Below are 12381 nucleotides of genomic sequence, written 5' to 3'. Positions count from 1 at the left end.
TGGCTTCTCCTTTATATCGGCCTCTGGTGAAAATGCGACGACACAGAAACGCGCTGAATTTCCGTTCTCTCGATGCATCTGGAGGTGGCGTTGGAGCATTGTTTTGATGTTGTGGGTGTGTGTGCAAAGCAAAAAGAGGACATAATATAAAAAACACATTAAAGCCTGGGGCTAGAATACAGGAGCAGTGCAAAGGTGCCAAAAAACAAAACAGCTTTTTGTTTGTTTTAGATATTTTTTTTTTTGTGGTAATTGCTTTCACTTTGAGATCAAAGCCACAGGGCCTGCAAAAACAGCTTCCATTAATACTGATGAAACAGTTTCCATTTTCTCCTCAAATGATTAATTATTACTGTCTGCTCCTTTTGGACTGAACCTGTATTACAACCCCAAAAAACTGAAAGACACCGTCTCTTCTTCCTCCTTATTTCCACGTTTGAGGGTCATCTGACTCCTGGCCAGCCGATGCTTCGTGTCACCCACCCCCAGCTTTGAAACTCCTTACTGTTCAGTTCTGGTCCTCTTAGAGATTTGTCCACTACAGTCTGGCTAACTTGGCACCCAGCTGTGCTTTAGGACTTTTGCTCAGCAGTGGCAGCAGGCGTGGCCAGACTCTCTGGCTTCACAATCTGGTAGGTGATCAAGTACTCTGGGTAAGCCTGAGGACAAAGAATACATGAAAGTCAAACAAACTGTTATGATTTCAGTGCAAGGGAAAAAAACGTGGGTTACTACAAGAAAGACAAAGTAAATTAAGTATGATCTTTTAAAGGCTGGGTAAGTATTTCAAATGTGTGTATGCTGAGGATTTTTGGAATTTACAGTGTTGGTCCTTTTGAGGATTTAAACACCCAGTCACACGGGCCTAGAGACCAGCTGGCGACTGCCTGGCAACCTCCATTCGCTAGGAAAAAAATTATAATTCTCTGAGTGCTTATGATTGATTGCTAAAGCCCCAGTCACATGGTCACCATTTCATACCACAATTCTGAAAACATGACAGTTCTTACTTGGTACCTTGGGTACCAGGCAGTGTATGTACTGAGGTACAACTGTAGGGGGCAGCATACGGCTACAAGTGGCTATATGCAGAATAAGAAGATGGCAACTGGTGCTGCTGCCCTTATAGGTTTGGTATCAAGAATCATGTAATTCTACTGGTACTGGTACCAATTAGTAAATTCCTGGTATTGTGACATCCGTGCTAGAGACTGGTCAGTGTTCCCATTGGGAATGACAGTAATAATGTGTATTCCCTGAAAGGCTGGTGAGTGAGTAGTTCGGGTTGCTTGCCATTACTGGGTGAAATTGGCTGTGGTGCTGCATCGACAAGGTCCTTACGATTACTTTGGTCACAACTGTGCAAACAGTTTGCATGGAAGATGCCAAATGTCTGCAAAGACTTGCCACTACTCACTAAAAGCTTGTTTCCGCCGCTGAAAAAACATGAATAAATACATACATTTTTTGCATGAGTTATTATGTCCAAATTTCAAAAGTTGGACTTAGTAACTCAAACTTCCAAGTACCTTGAAATTTAGAAGGCAAAAATGTTTTTCTGTGTGTACCAACCTGCTCCCCTCTGTAGATGACATACTCTGCATATGCCAGACCATTGACACTGGGTCGTCCTATTACGGAGTGGTGACCAGGAGGGGCGTGGGCCATTTTCATTGCACTAAACTGAAGGAATGATTTACCGAGTGTCACCCGACAGAACAGCATCTGTCTGCAAACACACACAAACACACAGACGCACACCATGGAATCGATAAAATCAGTTTATTTGATCTTTCGGTAAGGCAATTTTTATTTCAAGAATATTTTAAGAAACGAAAAAGATCTCGCTAAAGCTGCTCAGGCCGATGTGAGCACCCACCTGTGACATATGTAGCAGGAGCGGTCTTTGTGGGTTGGACAACCTGTTCCTCCGCCGATCCCATACACGTACTGATTGCTCTTGGAGGAGTTCTCGGCAAAATAGATGCCAGCGCCAAACATGCCTCCGATGTATGCATGACGCTCATCAAAGCCCTTATGGATAATTGCGTTGATGAAGGGAGAACCTGGAAGGCCCGAAAAGTGAGAAATGACACAAAATATTCAGCTGCCTCCACTGTGAGCATGTCTGTCCTGACAGTGATGCCTGCATCAGAAATGTCTTCAGATACAAGAGTAATACATAAAAGATCACAGCAGACTCTGAAGATGCCAGAAAAGGTAGTGTACTGCGTACTGGAAACTGAGCTAAGAAACTGGGAGGATTCCACTCTACGGCAGTTAAAAAGAAAGATAATATTACAGTTAATTACAAAGCACCTTAGTCCTCAAGAGAACTATGAAACTAGGAGAGGACGGAGGAAGTGCAGAGTGCGACGCTTCCTTACTTTCCCTCCATGTAAGGAAACAGAATTTATGCATTTCACATACTCCGGTTAATTCATCTTTTTGAGCTTTAGAGGACGGCATGCTGACAGCCAAAGCTGTCACAGATATTTAAGGTGCTTCGACTGATTCACCACATCAGCTCATGTACTGATTTTTAAAGTAGATATCAGGAGCTGTCGGATACCTTTGAGCGGTGCAGTTCTTTTAAGTCTTTGCAGGAACTCATGTAGAGTTGAACCTATGGACCTTTTTTATGCTGTCTAAATTTTAACCTCGTGGTTAAACCTGCCACCATGTTAGCCTCAGTGTCTGTAGAAATCATCCAAAACTGAATGGTATGCGTGCTCCTATTCTCCAAAATGCTGTATGACAGTTAAACGCTGCAGGTTAAATGGATCTGGTGTAATGTTTGTAGTCGATGCCGCAGCGCCGACGTGGATGTGTCAGACTGCAGCAGAGTTATCACACAATCAATAATAAGCACTTTCACGGTCCAATACTATGTGAGGAGGAAAGGGAGGAGCGCTGCCAGAGCCCTACAACAAGATGTCCAACGGGCTACCCGTGTGTGTTTCTGACCCCCATAACATCAGAATGCCATGAGCACAGCATGAGGACCCGACATCCTTTACTGGGACATGCGCTCAGAGTCCAGCACAGCCAGACTATGACAACTAATGACAACTGAGCTGCACTGAGCTGTGATTACCCCTTCCAATAAAGGATGTTGGGCCCTGCTCATGAAGTCAGTTTCTGACAGATAATGTGATAAATATGCTTATGGGTGGCCATCTGGAGGTCATTCTGTGGGGCTCTAGTGGTGCTTCTTCTGTTTCTCATCGATCAAAAGAGCAGACAGTAGTCCTGCAGCAGCAGACCATCTTGTGATGGCATGTATGGGCTGGACTATCTATGCAAGTTGAAAGGGATGCAGGTACCATCTCATGATACCAAAAGTTCCAAAAACATTAATAAAGGGAAAAAAAAATACTGGTAGCTGTCTCAGCCTCCCAGTAGGTACATGTATGGTATCGCATTCACAAAGTTGGGTGTCCACACTCCCTGCCCACCCCGCAGGGCGCTGACAACACCGTTAACTAGAGTAAAATTCAAAACTACTCCCCTTTTTGGGGATGAATTGGGGGTTTTTTCTAGTCCACTTGATGATGGATTCACAGCAAGAGTAATACTAAGTTTAACTAACTGTCCTATACTGAGATAATCCAATTTTGGATTCGTGTGCTTAGCTGTGTTTGTTGGAAGAGTTAATTCCTTTTCAGATGTTTGGTACATGAGTCAAATGTATTTCACAAATATTCATTACAGGAGTGCAAATGTTTGTCAGAGCATTTCAGCATAAAAAAGTATATTTAAAGAAGCTCAGCATGCTTTCATATTTTACCACATGCACAGTGTTTATTTACCGTGAAAGAGCATGCGCTCGTTGTGGTGGTTGTGATTCTCATCTGCAATTTCCTTTTGTCTGTGTGTGTATCTTTCCCGCAGCTTCTTATTCACAACCTTCTGAATCTGCAGTCAGAGGAAAGAGAGGACGGAAACAGCACACATAAAATGCTTAATTTATGTCCAGATTGCTTTTTCTTTTTTTGCTTTAAAGGAGGGAAGAAAATAAAAATCACTTATTTCTGTATTTGTACAGTGTGATGTGTTTTGTAGGTCATACTTTAATGATGTTGTAGCGGCTGAAGACCCCGCCCGCGTTGCCTCCGTCGCGGTGCTCTCTGATCGTGCTCTGTAGCTGAGGAGGAAATCATCAAACATAACAACAATGAATCATCATAAACACTAAACTTTTTTTTCCCTCAGATTTCTAAAATGAGATAAGATGAGATGAGATAGCCTTTATTTGTCAGTTGCAGTTGCCCACAGAGATGAGAGACCTTGCCGACCGTACATACAATACACAAACATCACATTGGGGAGACAGGTCAGGCCAGGTAGCAAGGAAAAAAAAACATCGAAATGTGTAACACAAAAGGATAATACAGGAATGCACAGATATCAACACACCATAGCACAATAAACACAGACAAGCAACATGGGAGAGTATTCCAGTGTGTACAGCTGATCTGGGACCGCTGCAATCTTTGATTGCGCCTCCAGCTGATCCGGTGTCCACATCAGATGGGAGTGACACTTTTCACATGGATACATTTGAAAACGCTGTTTTCGCATTGCAGTGTGGACAGTGAACCCGGAGCCTTTTCGAAAACGATGACACATTTTAGTCATGTGATGCAGTCATGTGACCAATTAACCTAAGGTAGCGGAGTTGTTTTGTTTGCTCTCAATTTTGACAGCCCTATTAAAGATTAATATCAGTTTGTACATGCTCCAGATCGCTTTTCTTCAATTCAATTCTTTAATTCTCACTCGCTTTTGCAACTTTGTACTTTTGTGTTACTCGCAGCAACAACACCACCTCATTGTTAACTCGATGTGAAAAGTTAAAATAACTATAAAGTGTGAGAGGAAAGCAGCAGCTCATTCAATCAAGAGTAGATGCCTTCACAGTGCCTGTGGGGAAATGTGGCATAATACAGCAAAAATAATGTGTGCAAAATAATTGTAGGTAAAAATATTTCATCTGCTTTCCTTCTGGTATTTAAAAAAACAAATCAGTCCAGACTCCATGACTGTCATTTGTCAAGTTGTCGAGGAAGAATTACAGATGAAATTACCTGTTAAATTTCTTTTAACATGTGACTGTTCTCATTAATTTCAGCTCATTCACACTGATATCGGCTGTCTCGTTCAATCGCGGCTTCTCAATTACGAGAGCAATGCAGGCAGTGGAGCAGCTCCACAGATATGAAACCTCTCGTTCAGCTGGCTGCTGTGACACCGCGTGATGTGTCTTTAGGCACATGGTTGAAATTACTGTTCAAGCAAATGAATAAATGTTGTTTCACACTGAAAGAAATTCATGCAGGTGGTAAGATAAAAAAAAAAGGTGCTATGAATTTAAATGTGGTCAGTGTCGTGTGTAGGTTACATGTGCTTAAAGGGGCGTTTGCGTACCTCCTCCTCCACAGACTGGAATTCCTTGTCATCCGGTTGCAGGTCGATCAACATGGTGCCCTGGCTGGAGCAGTGGAACGTCAGGTATGGGTTTGCACCTATGAGCAAATATTTGCAAGAGAGATCAAGATGTTTAATTCAACTAAATTTTAATTAAAAAGGTAAAGGAAAATTATACAAATTATATTGTTCAGGAACGATAGTCATTTTTACACACAGAGACTCGACTTGACTGACAATCAGTTTCATGGCTTCATGTTAGTTAATGACATATTAATCAAATAAAAAATCCTGAGTTGATTCCAAGTGTTGATTCCAGGAAATTGATGAAGTCCAAAGAGGTGCTGATGCAAGTGAAGAGCCCATCATTAGGTTTACATTTGTTTTTTCAACCTATCAGTTGAGATAGCAAAGAGTTTAGGAAATGATAACTAAAGTGGATGATCAGAGTTACTTTCATGGTTAGGAAAAACTACTTCACAACATCTTGTCAAGTCAAAAACACTCTTGAGCAGGTATCACGAATCACTGCCAACCTCTGTGATAGGAGAAGCCTTCATTAGTGTAAGACAGCAAGGCACAAACTACTTGTATCTAATCCAAGTGTTTGACATGTAGATATAAAATGAGTCACATTTCCTGGATAACATATCTGAACATTAGTAGAATATAATGTTATTGATTGTGAAATACGTCTAACTGATTGTTTTAAATATTTATTGGCAAGTTTTATTAACACCCCCCCCCCCTTCCTTTGAATGCTTTTCCACTCAGTTACACTCAGTGCGCTGTTCTCTTCTAGTATACTGACCTTGCTGGCCTCCCAGCAGTCTCTCGATGCCCTTGATGAGTTTGTGTCTGTGACCGTAGGCGTTGATGCCGATCTCCTTCAGCTCTTCGTGACCCATGTCTGCCAGCACATCCAGTGAAATCTGCCCAGAGATGGCAAAAAAAAACCAGAAGAAAAAAAGAGTGCACTTGTTATTTTTCCCATTGCCTCTAGTTATACAGTCATAAAAAATTGATTTAACAATGCTTTAATGTATTTAACAGTAAGTCATGTGCCGATAGTGGCAGCAGGTCATGCTACAAGCTGATAATCTGAACTGTCTGCTGTAAAGAGTGATGAGTTCAGTGATCTAAGATGTACCGCGGAGAAAATAGGTCTGACAAATATTCATGAAAAACAGCAGCCGCACAAAGAAAAGGTCAATGAATGGATGGCAGTAATCAAGCCAGTTGATATGCAAATTGACGACGGCGAAGTCATCGCCGCTCTCCTGAATTTGTTCAGGGTGAGTAGAAATGAGATTCATCCTTGAGGCAGAGATAACTTTCCCTCCGCGCTGCCTTGATCACTGATACAGGTGTAAATCATCACAGCTTGAGTAGTCTGCTGGGAGTTTACTGCGACGTGCTCCGCGGAGAAATAAGCTAAGCAGAAACCTGTCACACCGCGGAGGGGTAAACTATAGCGTTTGACTTTTGCGGATCTCCCTAACAGAATAAAACAATTTGAAGAAAGGACCAAAAACTGGTTAAATTAAACAAAACTGTTTGAAAAACACTAGAATTCAAACTGCTTTTCGCATGAGAACTTCACATCTGTTTTTATTCTTTAAGGCGCTGACCTCAGACATTATTAAGGCCCTGGGCAAACCTCCTCTGAACGTCTTCCTTTACATCAAGCTAGTTAACAGTGAGGCTTGACAAGGAAGAAGCTTCAAAGAGTGCAAAGTTCAAACCATTATTCTGCGATTCATCAAGAACACTGAACGGCAGCAAAGTGCAAAGTCTGCAGCTAAATTAAAGGCGTCTATAACGAGTGACAGGTCAGCTGAAGCAATGTTTGTTTCTTTGTCACACCTCTGAGTTCTTGTTCATGTCATTCTGAAGTAGAAACGTAGACACAGCTGACTCTTACCCCATCTCTCTGCATCACTCTCAGTTTGAATATTAATGAAGGCTTGTTTCCCTTTAGGAGGGGAGGGGGGCAAGAATAAATTTAACTGCACACAGAATCTCCCACAATGCTTCCACCCTGCCTTTTACCAGCTGTCACCTTTCAGTGTTACTTTATTTCACTGTCTGTTTTCTCCTCGTTCTGTGACCTCTTTCATCTCCTTCACTGTTCTGTCTCTGCTTCTCTTTTCTTTTATCTTCATCCATTCAAGCACCTTTCTCTCTTTCCTCCCCTTTGTCTTGATTTACCTTCTTCTCTGTCTTCTGTGGAGATCTCCGCCTCCCTTTGTGTTCTTTACTCTCTATACATCTGCCCGTTTTCCACAGTTTTCAGCACGAAGATGTGCAAATTTGGTAATGCTCTGAGCTGAATGCTAAAGCCGGCGTGCTAAGCAGATGTTTGTGGTGTTTGCTAATTGACTTGCTAATAAAACGCAATGCTGATGGGAAGGTCTGCAAGATACGCAACCATAAATCAAACAATTACAGACGACAAAATTACCAGACAAATTAAAATTCTGAATGAGCTACTTAAAAGAAAAGAAAAGAAAATCACAGCTCATTACATCTACAGCAGCGGTGTCAAACATAAGGCTCGGGAGCCAAGATCGGCCTGGCAAAGGCCACGTCCACACTAACACGCTTTCGTTTGGAAACGCATCTTTGTCTCTCCGTTTTGGCCTCCGTCCACACTGACGTTTTGAAAACGCTCTCCAAAGTGGATACATTTGAAAACGCTGTTTTCGCATTGCAGTGTGGACAGTGAACCCGGAGCCTTTTCGAAAACGACACATTTTAGTCATGTGATGCAGTCATGTGACCAATTAAACTAAGATAGTGGAGGGCATTACACAGCAGTTGTTTTGTTTGCGCTTAATTTTGACAGCCCTATCAAAGATTAATATCAGTTTGTACATGCTCCAGATCGCTTTTCTTCAATTTCTTTAATTCTCACTCGCTTTTGCAACTTTGTACTTTTGTGTTACTCGCAGCAACAACTCCACCTCATTGTTAACTCGATGCTTTTCCTCAACATTTTGCTGCGACGTTTCAAAGAGCCGGAAAGTAAATAAACGGCAGACAGAAATGAGGCAGGCCGCATCGTCTTGCGTTTCACGCGTGCGCAGCACTGGAACGTAAGCGTTTTCGGCCGTTTCAATGTGAACGCACAACTCTGTGAAAACGACTGAAAACGACAGTGTGGACGCACAGCGTTTTCAGACGAAAACGCCGTTTTCAAATTCATCCGGGCTAGTGTGGACGTAGCCAAAGACTCCAATCTGGCCCCTTGGATAGCATTGGAAAATGTGAAGGAGGACATTTTGGACTTTTAACTTTTTACAGCTTTTCCTACTGATAAAGACCTCAACTGTGACCATTCATACTCCACTAAAGTAATTAAATGATAGATTATTTTACACATTTAGTTCTTACAGCATAAGCCCAAAAAGAAATCCTGAGAGATTTCTTTCATTTACTACAGGGGCTTTCTTTGTCATGATAAAAGTGAGACATACTGTTGAAATTTGGCTTCTTTTTCTTATATCAAGACTGACAGAAAGGGGAGTTTCACTTGTTCGGCTCACATAAGATCAAAGTGGTGCTGCATGTGGCCACCCTTGGTCCACAGCTACATAAAATGTGTGCATCAAGTTTTATGTCAATTGTGATACTACAGTCAGGATAACAGTGGTGGACCACAGGATGCAGACAGATCCTGCCATCCTTAGATCCACACACAACAAGTAACAACAACAAAAAGAGGGAGACCAATGAAGTTGTTTTGCTTAGAAACAGGATTGGATTCACGACAGCCTCTCTTCCTCCTTTTTCCTCCTATTTCACGCTTTAAAAGTCTGACACATCAGAAATGCTGTTTGTGTACCTGTTCCCGCTGAAAGATGTCTCGGAGGTGTTCCAGCCCCAGGCTCTTTAAGAACTGGTTGATGGTCATGTCAAGTAGAGCTGCAGAGAAAAAGTGATGTCAGCAGGGTTTTCACAAGTTTTGACTCGTGGTACAACGGGCGCTCTTGTGCGTTCACCCACCTTCTCCTTCTTTCCTGTCGGAGCCAGTCGCTCCATCTGCGGGACCGGTGGCCCCGGCCACCGTGATGTCACTCAGAGGAGCGGCCAGGTTGTCTATGCTGCTGGCCGCCGACAGGCACGAAGGGGAAGGAGACGGAGAGATGACCACACCCCCTGTCGCTCCTGTGCTCACCACATTGGCACTTACCTAAAAGTAAGAAGGAGAAGGTTTGCTTTGACTTAGTAAGACTTTCTAGAAATTTTCTTTAGTCACCAATTTTGAGTGTTTGAGCTTTCAGCTCTTGAGGTGAATTGAAAAAGCTAGCGACATGGCAACCAGACACCACAGAAAATCAGTGACATTCAGCCACTTGAAGTGACGATGGATGTTGATTGTCTTGATGTGTAGTTACATTTCACGGGAGATGCACGCAAGGTTATGATGTAGGATTTCACAGGGGCTTGCAGTTATGGTGTATCGTAATCAAACTAACTGTGGGACCATTCATTCATCAGAGCGGTGTAGTGTGAAACGTTAGCGAGACATGTCAATTTTTTTGTGGCTCTTTTTTACCGGGCTAAATCACCATGGTAACTTAGACCCACAATCTGTCTGGGAGCAGCTTATGTTGCATGTGTCACTTTAAATTCAGCTCGAAGTGCCTCATTTTCACCAATTCTTTTATTTATATCATGAAGTTACAGCCGAGCAAACTGTTAGTTGCATTGTGAGTGGAATGTGCATGTGATGCATAACACATATATTTTTATAATTGATCCTAAGTAAAGAATCAAGCTGCTAAGTCTCTTTTACCTCTGGAATAGCAGTTACACACACACACACACACACACACACACACACACACACACACACACACACCTGTTCAGTCAGTAAGAATAATTTCACTTTGATGACGAAAAATAAACTGGTTTTTAAATCTCCTTTGTTTGGCTGTGGGACAGTACGGACAGCTTTAACTGTCCTGTAAATATAACAGCTATAAAGGGGGGAAAAAAGCTGCACTGGGAACACACTTTGATATAAAAATAAATAACTGGAACCAAAATGCTTGTTTAACATTTTAGTACTCTTCACCATGGATCTCTTCTCTTATTTATTGTTATAGTTTTATGTTTTTTAATCACCATTTAATCATTATTTCAAAACGTCTCTGATCAGAGCAGGCAGTACTCAAAGGAATTATTTTATGCACGAGGATTGTCACATAATGTGTGAAACATCCCTTTTCTACATGAGCGAGTACAGAGCCTGAAACAAAAAGTGGGCTTAACAGAGAAAGTCGATAACCATCATTGTGATACCCGCCATCTCTGACTGGGGCTTTAGGGTTTCTTGAGCCAGCTAATATAAAGAAAGCCTTCAGTTTAGTGCTGTGAGACACTACAAATATTGGTATTGATCTGATACCAAGGAAATATATTGCTTTTTCCAATACAGATACCAATACTTTTAACCTATAAAGACAGCTTACATACGAGACAGCTTCTTAATGACCACATTTTAATGAACACTTAATTAATCACTGTGCTTTTTACTTTCCACTGTAATTACTCAAGGCAACAAAACACACTTTTCAGTTTTTCATGTGTTATGAAACCGGATTCTTGGAGACCTGGATTGTGAATGTGCCTGTCTCTAATGCACTTTGGGTCACCTTGAGTAACATGTCAGTTACTTTTATCTCTTTAGGGCTCCTGCACAGTATGAAAAAGTGGATAAAAGAATAAAATTGTATCTTTTTTAAATCAGTATTTATATATGCAACATGTTTTGCAGTGGCGTAATTAGCAGAGGAAAAAAAGGCTCATCTACAAACTAAAAAAACAGATTTAAGAAAAAGGGTTTCAGAGAGCGGGTTGGGCAGAGACGATACCCTTCCCTGTTCCTCTGCCATGACAGCTGAGGTGAAACTTGCTTTTCTGTCATAACACTCGTTCGTGGGGTGGAGCAATGGGCACAAGAAGAACTCATTAAATTTTGGTGCAGATCCAGAGCAACTGAAATTGGCAGAGGATGCCCTCTCTGATTGCCCTTCACGTTGCTCACTTTTTTAGTTAATCAGCTTCTATTTAAACGCTGTGCACGGACCTTGTCTGGGTTTGGTAATTAATGTTTGGTTAACTGATTTGCAAATAGAACCTAGATTTTGCACATTTTGGTAATTATGTGACAACATAAATTCATACGCAGCTCTCGAATGAAGACTTCTGTCAGTGAGACGTCTGTTTAAATATGGAAACGTAAAAATGTTCACACATCTGGTCCGTTCGGTGTTTCGTTTAGGTTTAAATCAAAGCACGTTTTTCTTTACATTGAGCTTAAGATTAAAAACTGATATGAATTCTGCTATTAACACTTCATCCGATTCAACACAGAGACAGCATCTGTGCCTATACTGTGTGCAGACACTCACCACAGTGGCCAGTGGTTTTAAACAACTTGGCAGGGCGTCTGGCGGCATGGCATCAATCAAAAGTGCTCTGATGTCATCAGCCTGCAACAAAGACACAACATGTAGACACCTCTGAATTAGTTTTGTATGTTTGTTTGTATTTTTGAACACACTATCTACAGATCACACCAGGTTGTGTTTTTGCAGCAAATCACTGTAGTGCTACACTTTTTCTGGATTTTTTGGCAAATCTATCACTTTATTTTTGAGTATAAGACACTGTCTTTTCTTTTCTTCTGACTGAAATATGCACTTTCTTGTTGTAAGGGCACTTGTGTTTGTATTTTTTTGTGTAATGCCTTGAAAATGACTAAGAAGCTTAACTCAATCATGGTCAGAGGCCACGCTTTGTGAAGTTATCCCAAAGCTAATCTGGACTAAACTAGAAAATGGCACGTGTGACGTTTTCATTACAGGATCAAACTGTCACGAAGCTTCATGAGAGCAAGCCAAATTTTCCAGGCTTTTCCTGGGACTGCTATATCCATTA

The 12381-nt window shown here is 41.6% G+C and overlaps 1 protein-coding gene across 2 annotated transcripts in view; it reads right to left on the bottom strand.

The window, feature by feature from the left end:
- Positions 1–215: 215 nt before the first annotated feature.
- The window catches only part of LOC113025921 (poly [ADP-ribose] polymerase tankyrase-1-like), a 110394-nt gene continuing 98228 nt past the window's right edge, over positions 216–12381 (bottom strand). For both annotated transcript variants that reach the window (XM_026174178.2, XM_026174179.2), the window contains 10 exons: positions 11853–11933; positions 9439–9625; positions 9278–9357; positions 6242–6362; positions 5431–5528; positions 4073–4147; positions 3813–3918; positions 1880–2066; positions 1573–1729; positions 216–659 (listed from right to left, as the gene is read on the bottom strand). In XM_026174178.2, coding sequence (XP_026029963.2) covers positions 573–659; positions 1573–1729; positions 1880–2066; positions 3813–3918; positions 4073–4147; positions 5431–5528; positions 6242–6362; positions 9278–9357; positions 9439–9625; positions 11853–11933 — 1179 coding nt within the window. In that variant the 3' untranslated portion in view covers positions 216–572. The remainder of the gene's footprint in view (positions 660–1572; positions 1730–1879; positions 2067–3812; positions 3919–4072; positions 4148–5430; positions 5529–6241; positions 6363–9277; positions 9358–9438; positions 9626–11852; positions 11934–12381) is intronic.

The sequence above is a fragment of the Astatotilapia calliptera genome, chromosome 7 (assembly GCF_964374335.1).
Source record: "Astatotilapia calliptera chromosome 7, fAstCal68.1, whole genome shotgun sequence".
In the NCBI taxonomy this organism is placed as follows: domain Eukaryota; kingdom Metazoa; phylum Chordata; class Actinopteri; order Cichliformes; family Cichlidae; genus Astatotilapia; species Astatotilapia calliptera.
The sequence above is the reverse complement of the archived record's forward strand: the minus strand, read 5'-3'. Positions and strand labels throughout refer to the sequence as shown.